At 35.0% G+C, this 19789-nt stretch overlaps 3 protein-coding genes across 6 annotated transcripts; 1 reads left to right on the top strand and 2 right to left on the bottom strand.

The window, feature by feature from the left end:
* The first annotated feature begins 1503 nt into the window (after positions 1–1503).
* AGY1 (Albino or Glassy Yellow 1) lies at positions 1504–16801 on the top strand. Of its 2 annotated transcripts, XM_016319419.3 has the most exons (20): positions 1504–2147; positions 2490–2562; positions 2670–2876; positions 3185–3288; positions 3394–3573; positions 4537–4755; positions 10334–10447; positions 10531–10644; positions 11537–11704; positions 11954–12129; positions 12691–12757; positions 13936–14082; positions 14250–14345; positions 14424–14492; positions 14651–14752; positions 14831–15082; positions 15169–15236; positions 15789–15906; positions 16063–16302; positions 16401–16801. In XM_016319419.3, the coding sequence occupies exons 1-20, from the start codon at positions 1734–1736 to the stop codon at positions 16536–16538; spliced, it is 3066 nt and encodes a 1021-aa protein (XP_016174905.1). In that variant the 5' UTR covers positions 1504–1733; the 3' UTR covers positions 16539–16801. The 2 variants fall into 2 exon arrangements, with proteins under 2 accessions (XP_016174905.1, XP_088355994.1); XM_088499868.1 differs by lacking the exons at positions 1504–2147; positions 2490–2562; positions 2670–2876 and having other exon boundaries at positions 3274–3292.
* On the bottom strand, positions 7725–9958 carry LOC148544065 (uncharacterized). The gene has a single exon (XM_088499869.1). The coding sequence runs from the start codon at positions 9817–9819 to the stop codon at positions 8881–8883; it is 939 nt and encodes a 312-aa protein (XP_088355995.1). The 5' UTR covers positions 9820–9958; the 3' UTR covers positions 7725–8880.
* Positions 16364–19697, bottom strand: LOC107617617 (Ribosomal protein L7Ae/L30e/S12e/Gadd45 family protein). Of its 3 annotated transcripts, none has more exons than XM_088499870.1 (7): positions 19594–19697; positions 18982–19047; positions 18735–18782; positions 18266–18326; positions 18049–18183; positions 16975–17142; positions 16364–16857 (listed from the first exon to the last, which is right to left on the bottom strand). In XM_088499870.1, exons 2-7 carry the CDS (start codon positions 19008–19010, stop codon positions 16813–16815), a joined length of 486 nt encoding a protein of 161 aa, XP_088355996.1. In that variant the 5' UTR covers positions 19011–19047; positions 19594–19697; the 3' UTR covers positions 16364–16812. The 3 variants fall into 3 exon arrangements, with proteins under 3 accessions (XP_088355996.1, XP_088355997.1, XP_088355998.1); XM_088499871.1 differs by having other exon boundaries at positions 18982–19082; positions 19594–19673; XM_088499872.1 differs by having other exon boundaries at positions 16564–16857; positions 18049–18177.
* Between the last annotated feature and the right edge of the window lie 92 nt (positions 19698–19789).

Below are 19789 nucleotides of genomic sequence, written 5' to 3'. Positions count from 1 at the left end.
TATTCTGATGCTAATAAAAATAATCTCCACTTTATTATTAAAAAATATCTTTAAATAATTTAAAAATGTGCCAAAATTATTCATATGTGAAGATAAATGTAGCTTATTAAAGTTTTAGTATCATGTGATAAATGGAACGGTTCATTAACTTTTTTATTAGACTAAAACATTAAGGAACTACGTCTCTCTTTATGGATGAATAATTTTGACATATTTTTAAATTATTTAAAGATATTTTTATTGATAATAAAAAATATTTTTTTTGTCAGCATCAAAATATTTTTGGGCTGTTTTTTGCGGTTAACATAAAAAAAAATTTAGAGATTAAATTTTGATCAATTTTTATGCATACTTTATAAATGATTATCCAAACATTTTCACAAAATTTCGAATAAAATGGACAAAAATTTTAATAAATACAAAAAATCATTTACCACTTATTAAAAAAAAATTATATTTTTGGATATTTTTATTTCATTAAAAAATATTTTCAGAGTATTTTTATCATTAACAAGTTTAGAGAATACTTTTAACTCCAACTTGATAATTTTAGAACATTTTTAGTCGAATAACAAATAAACACTTAAACTATTTTTTAAGAAATCTCATACATTTTGGCCTTAAAAAAAAATTTTTATTCTTCAACAGTCTTCGAAAAGTGATTTTGTCAAATATAGTAGCCTAAATTGTTTTGAAAATAGATAATTTGTTTTACAGTGATATTTTTTAGATTTAATTATCTTATAATAAATTTATTAAAAATTTATTTATTCATTATACATATTAAAAATTTGATTATGAGCAGCAAAAGTAAAGTAGAGAAAACTAAAATTTTATGTAAAATTAAACATGCAAAATATAAAATTATAACAAAATTTAAATCGTAAAATTACTAAATTTAATAAAAAATTTGTAAAATTAGTCAATTCATTTAAAATTCTAATATTAAAAATTTTAAAAATTAAATCAAAATTCTAACTACTATAAATATAAATAAGAGAAACCAATTTGTGTGAATAAAAGTTTGTTTAGAGCATTCCTCATCTTAACTTTCATTTTAATTATATTTTATGTCTCACAAAATATCACTTTAGTATTTATGAGATCTATCGTTTCGATAGTTTGTCTCAGTTCAATTTAAACTACATTTGTATTAAAAACCTAAACAAAAGAATTATATAAATTTTTTTCGGTGACTTAAAGAATTATATAAAATGATAATTTTTTATTAGTTCTCTATTAAAATAATATTATCTTTATAACAAGACAAATTTTATTTTATTTATTAATTTTAATATAAATTTCAATTTAAAAATATTTTATTTTCTGTATTTTAAAAACATTCTATTAAAGTTGCTCTTATAAATTAAAATATCTATGAAATTTTTTGGGAATAATTTGGACATTTAGCGCAAAGTTAATCCTTAATCTTCTCTTTACACTAGTTATGCCACGTGTTATGATAGCTCCACAAAGCTCATGTCACGTGCATGTTTCCAAAATAGACTTGCACACACACTAGATTCCCCTTACCTTATCTCCCTGATACCGGTGGCCACTGCTATCCATCCCAACTCGGAAGCAGAGAGCAAAGAGCACTCTTGCCGTTACTCTCTCTTCACTTCCAACACCCAATAATAAATAATAAATAGAACGAAACTAACTTCACTAAATTCCCGTTCCTCCGCGGCAATAACAACAAATTCGAAGCTCAAATTTCGCCGAACAGAAGCATGGCAGCGTCGTCACTCTGTTCCTCTTTCACCACCAAAGCATGGAGCAACGCACAGAGTAGTAGTAGTAGTGGTTGCCGTCGTAAGCACCACAAAACCGTAACCCTAGCGGGTTTTCTTCGCGGAGACTTTCAGCTTCTACATACGACATCGTTTCCTGCTTCCGGGAGCAGAGCGCGGCGTGGCAGGAGGCGCCGATCGGGTGCGGTGGCGTCCCTTGGAGGGTTGCTGGGCGGCATCTTCAAGGGCACTGATACGGGAGAGTCGACGAGGCAGCAATACGCTGCGACTGTTAATGTCATAAACGGTTTGGAACGCGAAATTTCTGCGCTGTCAGATTCGGAACTGAGGGACAGGACTTTTGCGCTCAGGGAACGCGCGCAGCAGGGCCAAACACTCGATTCCCTCTTGCCTGTTAGTCCAAAATTTGAAGACATTTCTTTCTTTCTTTTTCGTCGTAAAATATGCATTTTTTCTTTTTAAATTGGAAATGGCTTTTGTGCACGCATAGTATCTAACAGCAAGAATGTTTGTCTTGCTACTCACTACCTCAATAGTGTTGCACATTGTAGCAAGTATTGTTGTTGTTATACTTATGCATGATTTGTGATAAAAAACTGTAGCATACTTTGGACCGCACCTAGCGAGGAAATATTTTTGCTGCTGTTATTGTTGATTTTTTTTTTCTAAATTTCTTGATATTTAAATTTATTGTAAGCAATGATATGGATGAAGTCAGGTGTTTTATTATTCCAGGAGGCTTTTGCTGTTGTAAGAGAGGCTTCAAAAAGGGTTCTCGGTCTTCGTCCTTTTGATGTTCAACTGATAGGTGAAACTTTTTGTTGTGCTTTGTTTGAAATATTTTGGATTTTTCTGCAGAGGTAGGATACTGTAGCTCTAGCTGAAAAGCTGTTAAATTTGGCTTGGTTTTTTTAGGTGGAATGGTTCTTCATAAGGGAGAGATAGCAGAAATGAGGACTGGAGAAGGGAAGACATTGGTTGCAATTTTGCCAGCATATTTGAATGCTTTAACTGGAAAGGGCGTTCATGTTGTGACCGTTAATGATTATCTGGCTAGAAGAGATTGTGAGTGGGTTGGTCAAGTCCCTCGCTTTCTTGGGTTGAAGGTTGGCCTCATCCAGCGTATGTCTCATATTTTTATCCTTTGCTTTCCCCTTTATATCAGATTATGTTTCTGTATATTATCCTTTTTTGGTCAGTTGGAGCATTCGTTGTTTTGATGATTCTGTCTTGCTTCCTTGTTATCAACCTCTGTATCATTTCTAATTTTAAGCCATTTCATGATGTATTTTATATTGATTTCATTTTGGCTGCATTTTATGTTACTCAGCTCTTTATTTATTGAGCTTTTATATTTTTAATCTTTTTAATGCACACCGCGCTTTAAATCTATGCCATTGTTGCTAGCTTACAACGAATTTCATTGGCAGAGAATATGACAAGTGAGCAAAGAAAGGAAAATTACTTATGTGACATAACATATGTCACCAACAGCGAGCTTGGTTTTGATTACTTAAGAGACAATCTTGCCACGGAAAGTAATTCTTCCTGTACTTATTACTTGCATTTACTATATGCTTTGCAAATAGTTGTTTTTATCCATTACATTACACTGAACTTCAAATCATGGGATCTGCAGAGTGTTGAGGAGCTTGTCGTAAGAGGTTTCAATTACTGTATCATTGATGAGGTTGATTCCATCCTTATTGACGAAGCTAGAACTCCACTCATTATATCAGGACCTGCAGAAAAACCTAGTGATCGATATTATAAGGCTGCAAAGATAGCAGCTGCCTTTGAACGAGACATACACTACACTGTAAGTCTTCTAAAATTAAACTATATTTGCTTTTTGAACTATAGCAAAGTATTACGTTATCATCATACACTTTTTCTGCCTTTCTCTCTGGCTCAGTGCTTAACTGACTAATTGTTAGATAGACACTGACAAGAAAATTTAGCATCTAAAGAGGAGTCTGTATTCTGCATTCTGTATAGGTTTGCAGGAGTTAGGAACTATGTGCATTAACTAGGTTATATGGCATACTTAAGTTCAGCCAATCTTGTATAAAGTAGAGAGATTTATTTATCGCCTGACTGTCTACTTTTTGGGCCTATAATCCTATATTACCTATGCTAGAAAATTATAGAAGGGATTGCTTTGTCATTTACTAATATTTCCCCCTTTTGGTGGTGACATGTAAATGGAAAAGGGAAATTTTTAATGCAGAACCATAATAACGACAGTGTTGTATTTAGACTAAAGGAAAAGTCTAGGGGGCCAGCAACTTTATTAAATTCTAGCCAGCATGTAACCAGCAAAAGAAAAGTGAACCATTGGATGAAATCTCACACCAATCTCACATCATTAAAATCATCATTGATGGCTACTTGATGGCTACAAATCACAAAAGTTGCTGTCCCCTAGCACTCCTCCTGACTAAATATAGCGTGGTAAAAAGTCAAGAAGGAAATAAGACTGTTATATGTTGTGTATAATGGGTGGACAGTGGACACAGTAAACAAGATAGGATGGGGAATAAATGTATTGACTTTCATGGGATTTTGTAGATGCCAATAAGCATGAAAATGCAACTAAAAAAGCATACATTAAACTATTTCAGGAAAAAAGTCAGTCTGGAATTATTTCTTTTGGTAAATGATTCAACTTCAACCTTTAATTTGTATGCTGACAACTTCTCTTATGGCTTGAGTGGATGCTTAATTTATTAAAATAGAAGTGAATCTTCTAATCTTATCTTTACTAAAACTGTCACTGTAGGTGGACGAAAAACAGAAGACAGTTCTACTTTCTGAGCAAGGTTATGAAGATGCTGAAGAAATTTTAAACGTCAAAGATTTATACGATCCACGAGAACAGTGGGCTTCATATATCCTAAATGCAATAAAAGCGAAAGAACTATTTCTCCGAGATGTAAATTACATAACTCGTGGAAAAGAGGTCCTAATTGTCGATGAGTTCACTGGTCGAGTTATGCAGGTATTCAGACATTCTAACACTCTCTTATGACAGTACATTCTATAATTTGCCAGGGAAAGACAATAGGCATAGTAGCACCTATAGCATTTTCTTAGTATTATTTGATTTATTGCACGTGGTAATTATTATCTCTTCATTTTGAACTATTTGTTGTGATAACAACAGTTGTTATGAAAATTAACTAGTTTGAGACTTTGAGTTGAAGTTTTGACGCAGATTTTATATTAGTCTACATTATAAACCGATCCACCATACCTTTCTAAAATACAAATTATTAATGGAGCTTCCACCCTTCTAAGTTTTGATACATTTTATATTTTACCATATCTTCAAATTAATTGGTAATGCCATAATGGAGCTTCCTCCTTCTTAATATGTCGTACTTGCTTGTGAATATAATGCCAAGAGCTTGGTATTTATATTACATTCTGATAGTTGAAGTGTTTGAATATAATGTTATTTCAAACGTACAAGAAATCATCCTCTTTATAGAGGAATGAGGAATGAGGAATGAGGAATTACAGAAATAGAAATAACTAGAAAATAGGAAAAAAGGAAATACTAGCCTAAAATAAAAGAAAAATTTCTAATCATAAAATCTTTAAAATTAAGCTAAACCAAAATAGGAAAAGATTTATAACTAATTCAATTTACATAAAAGATTCATGAAAGGAATTAGGAATTTGATTTTGATTTGATCTAGTCAACACTCCTCCTCAAAGTTGGCTTGAAGATATCCTTCATTAATGGCTTACTTATTATGCTATCAAAGGTCTTCTTGGGTAATCCTTTAGTTAGAACATCTGCTAATTGTTTCGTGATTGGAACATATGAGATGCAAATTTGTCCTCTCTCAATCTTTTCCCTGATAAATGCTTGTCAACTTCAACATGTTTAGTTCTATTGTGCAGAACTGGATTATGAGAAATAGAAATTGCAGATTTGTTGTCATAATACAACTCATTGATGGAGAAATGGGAACTTTTAGTTCTTGTAGGATTTTCTCTACCCACAGTGCTTCACATATTCCATGAGCCACTACAACATTCTGTTTTTTACTCCTCCAACTAACCAGGTTTCCTCCAACAAAAGTACAATAGCTAGATGTTGACCACCTATCCATGACATTCCCAGCCCAATCCGTATCTGTATAAGCTTCTACTTGAAGATGTCCATGCTTTTTGTAGAGTAACCCTTTCCCAGGCGACCCCTTCAAGTACCTTAGGATTCTAAAGACAGCATCCATGTGTTCTCGACCAGGTGAATGCATAAACTGGCTTACCATGCTCACAACAAAGGCTAAGTAGATAGCCTTCCTACCAACCGCTGATATCTCCCTTTGTCCATTATATTTTCTGGTTCAGCTGGCTTCAATTTTAAGTTAGGCTCTATAGGTGTTTTAGCAGCTTTACAACTAAGTAATCCCGTCTCTTTTAAAAGATCTAGGATGTACTTTCGTTGGTTCATAAAAATGCCTTTCTTAGACTTTGCAAATTCAATTCCAAGGAAGTATTTTAATGAGCCAAGTTCTTTGATTTCAAATGCTTTGGCAAGCTTCTCCTTCAAGTCTTTTAGCTCCAAGATATCATCGCCTGTCAGAATAATGTCATCCACATATACAATTAAGATGACAGTTTTATTAACTGCTGAATGTTTATAGAAAAGTGTATGGTCAGCTTGACTTTGAGTATAACCAAGTCCCTTCACCACCATTCCAAGTCGTTCAAACCAAGCTCTTGGGGATTGTTTCAATCCATAGAGAGATTTCTTAGTTTGCACACTTTATTCCTCTCTAGTTCAGCCTCAAATCCAGGTGGAAGTTTCATGAACAGCTCTTCCTCTAGCTCCCCATTCAGGAAAGCATTCGTTACATCCAATTGATGTAAAGGCCATTTGTATTTCGCAGCAAGAGATGAGAGAATCCGCATAGAGTTGAGTTTAGCAACTGGAGCAAAAGTCTCTCGATAGTCTACTCCATAGGTTTGTGTAAATCCCCTAGCTACTAACCTAGCTTTATACCTCTCTATGCTTCCATCAGCATTGCACTTGATGGTGAAAACCCACCTGCAGCCAACCAATTTTGTATTATGTGGCAGATCTACAATCTCCCCAGTTTCATTTTTCTTGGGTGCATGTCACTCTTCCATCGTTGCTAATTTCCAGTTGGGATCATCTAGTGCTTCCTCTATGTTCCTAGGCTCAAACAGATTTGTAATTTTAGAAATAAAAGCTCGATGTTTTTGAGAGATTTTGGTAAGAGACATAATTGGAAATAGGAGGTGTTGGTTTTGAGTACCTTTTTGGTGTAGGTTCTGGTTTCTTTCCGAAGGGCTATTGGCAAGTTATTATTAGAAGTGACAATTTTAGATTTACCTGGAAGTTCCTAAAGTACTACAGTGGGGTTGGCTTCCGGGTTTTCAGATCGGGTTGGTACAGATATGATAGGCTGGTCTCTAGTCTTCTTGGGATATTTTTGAACATAACATCAAAGCTCATTTTCTGATTTTGGTATTTCTTTTCCTGTTTGGGTTCCAACTAATTCTGGCCCAATTTCAGAATCGGTTTCCTCATCGTTTTTTGCAATTGTTTCAGAATTTACTTGATCAGTGAAAGTTGTCCTCAATATGTAAGATAGGAGCGGGTAAAGGTTCATGCAAAAAATTTTTTCACTTAGACTCTTCTCCCTGAAGAGAATTTTTCTGAAAAAAGGTTTCATGTTCCAAAAAAGTAACATCTATGCTTACATGAAATTTCTGTGTGTGGATTGAAACATTGATAACCCTTTTAACTTGGGGAATAGCCAATAAAAATGCATTCTTCTGTCCTTGGATCAAGTTTACTTTGATATGAAGGTGTATGCAAAAACACAGTGCGACCAAATTCTTTTAAAGGTAAGTCAAAATGCAATCTGGAAAATTCTTGTTGAAAATATCCAACGGTGTGCAGTAATTTAACACACATATGGGCATTCGATTTATGAGATAGGCTGATGCTAGGGCAACATCTCCCCATAAATACTTTGGAACATTACCCTCAAACATAATGGCACGTGCTACTTCAAGAAGATGTTTATTCTTCCTTTCAGCAATGCCATTTTGTTGGAGTGTATTGGGATATGTAGATTGATGTTGAATACCTTTCTTTTGAAGAAATTCACCAAGATCTTTATTAAAGTATTCAGTGTCATCACCACTTTTTAATATTGAAATTTTTGTGTTAAATTGTGTTTCTACCATTGTTGAAAAATACTGAAAAATTTTAGAAACCTCAGATTTTCCATGCATGAGATAGATCCAACATAGTCGTGTGTGGTCATCGATAAAAGTTACAAACCATTTTTTTCCAAATTGAGTTGTTATTTTCGATGGACCTCATACATCACTATGAATCAAGTGGAAAGGTTTAGATGCATGATAAGGTTGAGAGTAATAAGGAACTCTATGCCTCTTTGAACGAATACAACTTTCACATTTAAGTAAGGAAGAATCAATATTCTTAAACAAATTTGGAAACAAATGTTTGAGATATGGGAAACTAGGGTGTCCCTAGTCTATTGTGCCAGAGCATTATTTGGTCCTTTGTAGGCATAGAACTTATACCACTAAATTATTGAGCTACTTTATCCTCCGAAATATCCTCAAAATGATAGAGCCCATCCATCATCTTAGCACTGCCAATCATCTTTGATGTCCGGTCCTGAAAAATACCATGAGTATCAAAGAATGTCACAACACATTGGAATACTTGCAGATTTTACTAATAGAGAGAAGATTACAAAAAAGCTTTGGTACATGTAGGACATTTCTTAGGTCAATGTTTTTGGACAATTTAATTGTACCTTTTCCAGCAATAGATGAAAAACTACCATCAGCAACTCTAATTTTCTCATTTTCAAAGCAAGAAGAATAAGTTTTAAATAAAGGAGAGAGACTGGTCATATGGTCAGATGCACTTGAATCGACAATCCATGGTGCATTTAAGTTTGAGGTGCAGTTAAGGGACATAGGAATACTAAAATTACCTGTTTGAGCCAAAGAACCACTCGGAGTACTAGACACAGAACTGGAATTCAACAGCTTCATAAGCTACTCAACCTGTTCCTTACTCAATGATGATTTTTCAGCCTCATGAGCAGTTGGGGGTAGAACGTATTTTGGGACCAGGTTTGCTGCCTTTAAGATGTGCTGGTTTTCCATGAATCTTCCAGCAGGTTTCTCGGGTGTGACAAGGTTTATTGCAGTGGTCACACCAAAGATTGGAGGGGTGCTTCTGATTTGATGAACTTTTAAGTGTAGCAAGTGCCACTAAGAGTGCATTAGACTCCAAAGAAGTCCGTTCAGTCTTGCCTTTCCCCATTATCATAGCTCTACGAGTTTCCTCTCTTCTAACTTCAGCAAATACTTCTCCAATTGAGGGTAGGATTGCTCTTCCGATAATTCTGCCACGAACTTCATCTAGCTCCACGTTGAGGCCTGCAAGAAATTGGAATATCCTCCCTTCTTCCCCTGTTTGTTGGTGGTTGGTGGTGTTTGGCATCAGCGGCTGAATTCCACTTGTAGTTATTGAAGTGGTCAAGATCCTGCCACTATGCCACACCCGCTCTAATGTGTGAAAATATTTGGTGATATTGTCACTTCCTTGTTGAATTTCTCTAGCTTTTAGAGTAAGTTCATAAATCTGAGATTTATTCCCAAGATCAAAATACATCTCCTTGACACTATCCCACAATTCTTTATAGTTACTACTGATATGGTCTTCCATTGAGTTCACCAGCCATGTCATCACCATGGAATTTTCGGTATCCCATGCATTATATTGTGGGTCAGTGACGTTAGGCTGGTTTCGTTCACCGGTGAGATATCCAATCTTCCCTCTTCCACGGATGTACATCTGAACCGATTGAGACCACCTAAGGTAGTTTGACCTATTGAGTTGAAATGTGGTGATCTGAACTGAATGGGAGTCACCACTAACTAGTACCCGTTGCTCAGATTTTAAATTTGATGGAGTAGGAGTGGTGTTCTCCTTCTGTTCAGGATTAATGACTGAGGAACTGTTAGCCATAGTTATAAATTAGAGGCACAGTGCAGAGATTCTGCTCTGATACCAAGTTGAAGTGTTTGAATATAATGTTATTTCAAATGTACAGAGAATCATCCTCTTTATAGAGGAATTACAAAAATAGAAATAACTAGAAAATGGAAAAAAAGGGAAAAATACTAGTCTAAAATAAAGGAAAGATTTCTAATCATAAAATCCTTAAAATTAAGCTAAACCAAAAAAGGAAAAGATTTATAATTAATTCTATTTACATAAAAGATTCATGAAAGGAATTAGGAATCTGATTTTGATATGACCTAGTCAACATGATTGTTATATGTTCTCTCTTGCTAATAGCAAATCAAATGTACTATTTCAATGAACGCCACTATTTAAACAACAAAGAACGAAACTAATATGAAGACACAATATCTTATCTTCAAAATTTTTAGTAGTAAATTTTGTTGACATCTCAAGCATTAAGTAATTTTTATTTACATTTTTTTCTTCTGTAAATACAATTTTTCTTTATTGATAGGGGAGAAGGTGGAGTGATGGACTTCACCAAGCAGTTGAAGCAAAGGAAGGGCTACCAATTCAAAATGAAACAGTTACACTGGCCTCCATTAGTTATCAGAATTTCTTTCTGCAGGTTGGAAATGTTTCATCTTCAGAAATCAGGAAATCATTTACCTAAGAAACTACCTTGATGCTTTTTAATCTGTGTTTTTGCAGTTTCCTAAGCTTTGTGGTATGACTGGTACAGCAGCAACAGAAAGCACAGAATTTGAGAGCATTTACAAGCTTAAAGTTACAATTGTTCCAACAAATAAACCTATGATAAGAAAGGTTTAAATCTTGCTTGTCAATCATAGACCACTATCATGGCTTTTGCAATGTGAAACATGGAGTATTGGCTTTTACTTATCAGAGTTTCGCAAGATGAAGTAGTTGTCAAGATACTGTTTTTTATATATTAAAATACCATAAAATATTTTTGCCTTTCCTAAGACTTGAATTCAAGACCATTGGATAAGAAACCAATGTACTTACTATCTTGACCAATCCCACATTTATTATTACTACACACATTGAATATGATGCTTTTGTTTGAATATTGTGTTTTGATATCTTTGGTGAGTGTTAGGTGTGCCTTGCTATTTTAGATTAGTTCCCATTTACTAGTTTTTCTGGTTTCGGGGAAAGCGAGGAGGCTCTTTGTTGCAATGTGCTATATAAGCCGTTGTTTGGAGTATTTAATTGGTGTCTAACTTCTGCACCGTCGATGATAGATTTTTCAGACAAACAACTTTTGCAGGATAGGTGTACTGTAGATTTTTGTCTCTATTTGGTGTAAAGCCCATGATATATTTAGAGGCATTTCCCTTAAATGCTCAGAGATCGGAAAGTTATGCTTCACTGGTAGTATTTTATTTTGTTTGTTTTTGCTTCTATAAGGTGTATATCTTGACCTCTCGTCTTTAATCATCATTCCCTTCATTAGTAATTCAAAAGTTATGCTTCATTGATAGTATTTTTTGTTTGCTTGCTTTTTGCTTATTTAAGGAGTATCTTGTCCTCCCAACTGTTTATTTGATAGTATGCTTGTTTTCCCCTTTTGTAAGGAGTATCACTTACCCTCCCATGTACTGCCATTCTTCTCTTCATGTTAGCAATATATTTCTTGATAAAAAACTCGAAGAGTTTTATCATGTCTAATGAGCCTTTATTTTCTTCTCAGGATGAATCTGATGTAGTTTTTAGGGCAACTAGTGGGAAATGGCGAGCAGTTGTAGTAGAAATCTCTAGAATGCATAAAACTGGTCGTCCAGTACTTGTTGGCACCACCAGTGTGGAGCAGAGCGATTCTTTGTCAGAGCAATTGAAAGAAGCTGGAATTCCACATGAGGTAAAGTCTTTTTCGTTTTAATGGGGATGTTGGAAGATGTGAGCGCACATTATTTTCTTTAATCTTACCTGTGTTGAATGTCTTTAATGGAGAAGGGTAGTGTATTCTTTGCCCAAGACCGGATGCCACTATTAATAATTGTTCTTCTATTTGAAAGAGTAGAGTTAGACATAATGATAGAAACTGTTCTTTCTAATCCGATAGTTTTTTGGATATAATATAATGAACCCTGTCCCTGTATTGTTTAAGGTTCTTAATGCAAAACCAGAAAATGTTGAGAGGGAAGCAGAGATTGTAGCTCAGAGTGGTCGGCTTGGGGCCGTGACAATTGCTACCAACATGGCTGGTCGTGGGACAGATATAATTCTTGGCGGTAATGCTGAATTTATGGCAAGATTAAAGCTTCGTGAGATACTGATGCCTAGGTATTTTCTATTTCTAAATGAAAGAAGAATTAGTTTAGTGGAATGGGTTAGGGTCTTTAGGTGGAAGGTTGTATGTTGATTACTTGTCCTATGCAATTTTATGCCAGTTGATGAAAAGTTCGTAGAATGATCCAGAAGAGCAACACGTGTGCAAAATACCTTTTTTATCAATGCTTCATGCAAAACTATTTCATTTGATGTATGTTCTAGGATGATTTAAACTTTCTCAAGGTACAATCTCAATGACAAAGACAATTAAAATTATATAAAATGGTCTATGTACCATTATAGGAATAGGAATAATAACTATAAAGACCTTAAATTTGTCTTCCCTGTGGCCTACCAACCATTAACTCTCTTGGCATCTCTTGGTTTCTCCCAAGTTAGATCCATTAGACTCTTAAACTTTGCGGAATTTTGTATTTACATTGCATTGATACAACCAACAAGCAAGTTAGAAAGAATCAACGTATCATGCATTAGAACTGAAAGTTCCTCTTCAAACAACTGGAAGTCCTTGCAAGCATGCATTTCATTCTTTTTGGTAATATATGATTGCAGAGTTGTCAAGCCAGATGATGGAGTCTATGTATCAATAAAGAAACCTCTTCCCAAAAAGACTTGGAAGGTAGGTGCTGTCCTTGTTATGACTAAATTGAATTGTAATATAGGAGTGACATGCAAGGAAAAAGATCTTCTAGTGAGGAAAATTGTAAAGTGACAAAGTAAGGGGTTAATTACCATTGAATTTGTAATTTCTATCATGTGTGACCCCACTCCCTTGACTCAAGGGTGATTAGGCTCTCACTTTCTCACTTCACCAACTTCTTCACTTTAGAGGAGCTTGATCTAAATGCAAACATACCCCGCAACTTCGAATGAATTGCATTAACACCCACTTTTCCATTTATTGGCCATTAGATACTCAAACTCTTAAAATTTATTGCAGTTAACTTTCCAGTCAATATTTTGTTAACTTTCATATGTTAGGCATGTGCATTTTAATTCTTTTGTATGTTATAACTGAAAATAACATGTTCTTGAATAATCAAATAAAAGATGTACTAAAACTCATCGTCAATAGGAAATCACAACCCTAGTACAAATGAAAGAAATTGGACTGAAATGTGATTGAGATTATTGTCAACACTTCCATCTGTTAGTGCCCCAAAAGAGTAATCATCACTGAGAATCTTTAGGCAAATCAAATGCAACTGCAGTTAGGCAATTTCATTTCTGGTGGAATTTAATCAGAACTTTAAGGTTAGCTTATTAAATCTATCTATGACCGAAACAGCCAGCTCAGCTTAGGTTTATAACCTACTGCAGTGTGCCACTCTCTGTCTCTCCATGTGCAGTGAAATCAAATGAGGGGAACCTAAAGAAAAGTTGTTACTAGCAAATCAAACAAAGCAATTGCTGATGAAGTTTGAATGATGAAGGAGAAATATATACGGTGGGGAAAGAGATCCAATTTTTGTCGGCTCTATTCCCAAATTTGTAAAAGGATCAGTTAATTTATTTTCAAATTAGAAAGTTTTTATTCGAAATATTTTAGTTGAGGATTTATATAAATATATATAAATAAAATGTTAAAGTTCCACATGCATATTCACCAATTACAGTCAAATATATTGGATGAAAATTGTAACTTTTAAAGTTGAGTATTTAATACCTACTTTCATTAGTTGAGAGGGTGAAGGTTCAAAAACACTCAGAAGTTAAAAGGGTTTGTTTGAATTTTATTTTTCTTATATTTTATTCAGCAATACCTGGTCTGATACCCATGAACGTATCAATATCCAGGTGAATGAAAAGTTGTTTCCATGTCAACTATCAACTAAAAATACTGAGTTGGCTGAGAAGGCGGTGCAGTTAGCAGTTAAAACGTGGGGCCAAAGATCATTAACTGAGCTTGAAGCAGAGGAGCGCCTATCCTATTCATGTGAGAAGGTGACACGATGATGATGATCATGCTTTTATCGAATTAACACTATAATTGAGAATGCGTTATTAATGAATTTTCCCAAAAGAATATCTTAAGTGGTGTTTTCTTCTTTCTTGATATCACTTAAGCAAAGTTTTAATCTTGTGTCATTAAATCATGTATGTTTATGTAGGGGCCTGCTCAAGATGAAGTCATTGCTGAGCTGAGAAATGCATTTCTGGAGATTGTTAAGGAATATAAAGTCTTTACTGAGGAGGAGAGGAAGAAGGTTAATTTTTTACACTTGACTACCTCTATACTTAATCTATTGCCCTTAGCAAATTTTTAATAATAATTGTGACTTTAGGTTGTGGCAGCTGGTGGACTGCATGTAGTTGGCACAGAGCGTCATGAGTCCCGGAGAATTGATAATCAGGTTTGCATTCTTTCCTTTTCTTGGGAATAGCTTCTGGCATTACACAGCCAAATGCCTATTATAATTCTCAGCTATCATAGCCTCTACTCACAACTCCTTTCATGGATATATTGTTGAATAAGTAGTTAAACTTGAAACTTCAATTTCTATTTTTTCAGTTGCGTGGTCGAAGTGGCAGACAAGGAGATCCAGGAGGCTCACGCTTTTTCTTAAGTCTTGAAGATAACATTTTTCGTATATTTGGTGGAGACCGAATTCAGGTAATCTATTTGATGTGCAGCTGCTGTGCAGGGTCATTGATCACCAGAAATATTATTAGTAACAGTGTGAATGTGTAGGGTCTCATGCGAGCTTTCAGAGTTGAGGACCTACCTATTGAGTCAAAGATGTTGACTAAAGCATTAGATGAAGCCCAAAGGAAAGTGGAGAACTACTTCTTTGACATTCGGAAACAGTTGTTTGAGTATGATGAAGTGCTCAACAGCCAAAGAGATCGTGTTTATACAGAGAGAAGACGAGCACTTGAATCTGAGAATCTTCAGTCTCTTCTTATTGAATATGCTGAATTGACAATGGATGATATTATAGAGGTAAGTTTTAATTAATAACAATTTCATTTATATTGTGACCTCTTGCCTTCTTGGGCAATATGATGATGAATTGAATTTTGAATTAGGCAAATATTGGTTCTGATACTCCAAGAGACAGCTGGGATCTTGAAAGCTTAATTGCAAAAATTCAGCAGTAAGTGAAATAATCTGATCCTCTTGCTTGATGCGGTGTTTGGTTAAGTCATGAGCTGGAATTTAATCTTGTTCATATAGCACATTCATGTAATATCTTTGTTTTTTACTAGTATGTTTCTAGAACCTGGTACTGCCAAAAGCAACTTACCTGTCATTTGTTTCATTCTGCCTGGTATATTATGATCGTATAGTGCTCAATTGAATTGCACTGGGTTAGCAATTGCAGGGTAATAGTACTATGACTACCTAGCTTAATGATGCAACATCTTTTCAAGGTTATGGAGCATATCATTTAGTGTGTTGATGCATATAAAGGATTAAATTTTCGCAAGTGCATGCAAAACTTAGAAGATCCCTTTCTTACTTGTGGTGGGAGGAGGAAAGAGGAGGGGGGGGGGGGGGGGGGGGAGAGAGAGAGAGAGAGAAAGAGGGGGGGGGGGGATCATGGGTTATCTTTGATATGTTTCATAACCTGTGCATAACTTTGTGTAGTTCAGATCTATTAATTTTGCTGACAATAGACATTTGGATGATCCTCTCTCTCTCTCAGGTATTGCTACTTTCTGAATGATCTAACCCCTGATTTGCTGAGGAACAATTGCTCAGATTATGAAGAGCTGAAAAATTATCTCCGTCTCCGTGGTCGTGAAGCATATTTGCAGAAAAGGGTCAGCTACTAACATTAAATCTTCCTGACCAGTCCAAAGATGTCTATCATCATACATAGGATTCAATTTGAAAAGTTGGCATTTCTTTAGCGGATGAGACATAATTCTTTTTTTATTTTTTCATTTTGCATCTCATTATTACAAATGTTGCCGTAGGATATTGTGGAGCAACAAGAACCCGGTTTGATGAAAGAAGCTGAGAGATTCTTGATTCTGAGCAATATTGATCGCTTGTGGAAAGAACATCTTCAAGCACTAAAATTTGTTCAGCAAGCTGTAGGCTTGCGAGGGTATGCACAGAGGGATCCACTTATTGAATATAAGCTTGAAGGATATAACCTTTTCTTGGAGATGATGGCACAGATTAGAAGAAATGTTATCTATTCCATATATCAGGTTTGCATCAGACCCCCATCATATACATTCTTTGTTTTAGTTGCAACATTTGAAATATACATGACTTAAACCGTTATTTATATTATTGCATTTGGCAGTTCCAACCCGTGCGGGTAAAACAAGATCAGGACAAAAAGGGGAATCAGAAATCAGAGAAACTAAATGCACGGAAAGCTAATACCAATGCTGATCCAGTTGGTAGTGTTGAACCTTCAACATCAAGTGCTAGCGCATAATTCCAGCACGCCACAAAGTTATATAACTAAAAATCTGGCGCTGATCTGCTTGCATGTAAAGTTTAATGTACAATAGACCATGACTGTAAATGAAAAAATGTAACATGTATCTAGTCTAGATATAAAGAACTACATTAGAATACAAGTTCAAGAATGGGTTATAAACCTATAGCCATTCATTTAGATGGCTGGGGCATGTTACTCTTCTCAATTTGTTCGCCAAATGTAGCAGTGAAATCTGGCCTGTCTTTTCCATGTTTAAATTCATTGCCTTTTAAAGTATATCTTCATAAATTTTATTGATGGGGTTCCCTTTTTCCTGAAATCGTTGAAAGATCAATAAGTGAATCAAGCCTCAAAATATGGAATCTATTGCGAGAAACTATGTGAACATAAGTACAAAACTCTGGAATCTATTGCGAGAAAAAGACCTCACCTTAATTCCAATAGCAATGGCAGTTTTCAATTTAACAAGTTCACCTAATCTCAAAGAACCACCTTTGTTATCTTTAACAAAGATTAAGGGCACCCCTCTTGATGAAGCCAAACCTGGCAGATGCTTAGTCAACCAATTTGGCTTAGTATCGGAAGCTACAAGGACAGCCTGCATAAGTAACAAAGAATGTAAATAATGTCAATTCAGGGAAACAAAACAAAACTACTGAAGTACTTAACCACACCCTCAAGGAGCCAGGAGGTACACAATACAAACCACAGCATTCATTCATGCTAAACATTATGTATTACAATTATCTCATTCGATATTCTATTTTATTTAAAATAAGAAATAATCGAATTTGAATATGGAAAACAAGGTTGCCACTTCCATATGTGCATTAGTCACTAAGTGGTTATCATCATTAATAAATGATTAACATATTTTGGTTTTTTGGGTGCTTCTGCTAATCAAGTGAAGGTTGTGGATGATGCTTTTGAGATTTATTTTGCAAAACAGCAGGACTTAGAATTCAATTGCAGAAGTCTAGAGCATGTGCTCTGCTGTCGTTTCCAGGCACAGAAAAAGATTGTTTATATCTATCTCTTCAATTCTCTTTGCAACAGACCATCTTGGATTCCCTTCATTAACCAGGAGGCCTAATAAAAGTAATTTTTCTTTCATTGTTGACAAAATTAAAGATTAATCATTTGGAAAGGCAAATTACTTAACAAGGCTGGAAAATTGACTCTTGCTAAATATCTTGTATCATCTCTTCCAATTTATGTCATGCCTTCCTATTCACTCGGTGCCTAGATCAATTTGTGATGAGGTTGATAAAGCTACCAAGTCTTTTTGTGGAGTAAATCTAACATAGAGAAAGGGTGACATCATGTCAAACCATATCAACCAAGTCTTTTTGTGGAGTAAATCTAACATAGAGAAAGGGTGACATCATGTCAAACCAATCATCAATTGGGATACAGCTCCTATGGGTTTTGCTTCAACTTTCGTTTCCTAAAAGAAAAAGTTAACCATTCATATGATCTACGTAGCAGAATACAGAAACTCAACCTGAAGTTTAACCAAAGGTGATCTATGAGTGCTGCTGATTAAAGGGGGAAGTTGAGCAGACTTTCCCAGCTCAGTGCATGGTCTCATTCGTTCAAGGACCCGGGTTACGTCATTAACCCCAATAGAAAACTGTTGCTGCAAGGAACCATAGGTATGTAAGCTTCATGCTAAATTTGTCATACATTTTAAGGTCCCATTAACAAATTTAAAGACAAACCTTTAGCCATATCTTTTCTGGCAAAGAATTTCCATCCGTGCATCTCGCTAATTCGATCCCCCTGCTCATTGAAGTAACCACATGTCAGAATAGCTGAGAGAATATATGTACTATTTATTGATTAGTTCCGCGATAAGCAGGAAGCAATTCAGTACTTCACACATTATAACATTAAATCATTGGTGGTTTTATAACCTTGGCTTCACTAAACAGTATTGTCGAGAAAATCATGCTGGAAGAAAGCTTTGCTATTTAAATACAAAGTACAAAGACTAAATAGACGAACAAAGAGGTAAGGATAAAAACCACATAGCACCTGTACCAGTTTTGTATGTGTTTTTGTGAGTGACTTTGTACTGATTGCTTTCTTACCGTTAAACATTCTCCTTAATCCACAGAACACAAAGATGGACAGAAATTGTAAATCAAAGCACAGGTGAGAAGGCACTAGAAAATCGATGAATTCTACCTCTTAGTTGATTGCAGCAGACTGGCAAGTTGCTCTCCTTCATAGCAGCTGCAGATTGCAACAAAGATTAAATTACAGTTTAGTCCAAGAAAACGTTGATGCATAAGGACATTTAACAACAATAGAATTATGAGTTAAAATATACTAGCTAGAATTTTTTTACAACTTACAGGCTGAACATATACAATAGGAAAATGATACTTATATAATATAATATAATATACCAAGAAAAAGGAGTGCTGCATACTTATTTTCGGTACTGGCTTTACTGGGCATTTTCTACTCTCAGAATTTTCAGACTCACATTGAGTGCCTTCAGTAACAGGAAACTATATTCAGAAAAGGAAACTAACAACAAAGAAAAATTAAATCAATTCACAAAACGTGTAAATAGCTAAAAGAATTTTCATTGCTTTCCAATAACACACCAATGCGGGTAAATTCCTCAATAATATTAACAAAATAAACACGAAGAGAAGAAGCAAAACAGGGGGAAAGATCTGAAAATATAAATATCTTAATTAAAACTGTACAAATACGCTGGAAAGAAAATGAAGAAGGAAGCAAGAGTGCAAGGCTGTAAACTCGTAGTTTCTACCTCAGATTCAGAAAGCTGGTGTAGAAGGAAAGTAAATATACTCGTATTTTCATAAGTCTCAAATAAACCAATTAACACATAAATGATGTTGAATCATAATAAGTCTAACTCAAAAGCCACCCAGTCACGAGTCACAAGTTCATAAGACAGAAACAACCATGACTACACGAGCAGCGCAGAAAAAGAAAGAGCTTCGAACAGATTCATTCATTCAAAACAGATTCAATCCACCTAAGACTAGGTTGAGATGGAGGAGCCTACCTGAACTGCGAGACAACAGCAATCCGCCGAAGCCAAGGTTGAGAGAGCAGCGTCAATATGAAGAACAGAGATAGTGAGGCACAAAGCACTGGGCAGAGTAATATTTATATAATTTTCCTTAATTAATAACATTAATTGGTAATATATATAATGAAAAGGTCTAGCGCAGCAACTTTATTAAATTTTGGTTAGTATA

This window comes from Arachis ipaensis, chromosome B9 (assembly GCF_059453495.1).
Source record: "Arachis ipaensis isolate K30076 ecotype BB chromosome B9, ASM5945349v1, whole genome shotgun sequence".
In the NCBI taxonomy this organism is placed as follows: domain Eukaryota; kingdom Viridiplantae; phylum Streptophyta; class Magnoliopsida; order Fabales; family Fabaceae; genus Arachis; species Arachis ipaensis.
The sequence above is the reverse complement of the archived record's forward strand: the minus strand, read 5'-3'. Positions and strand labels throughout refer to the sequence as shown.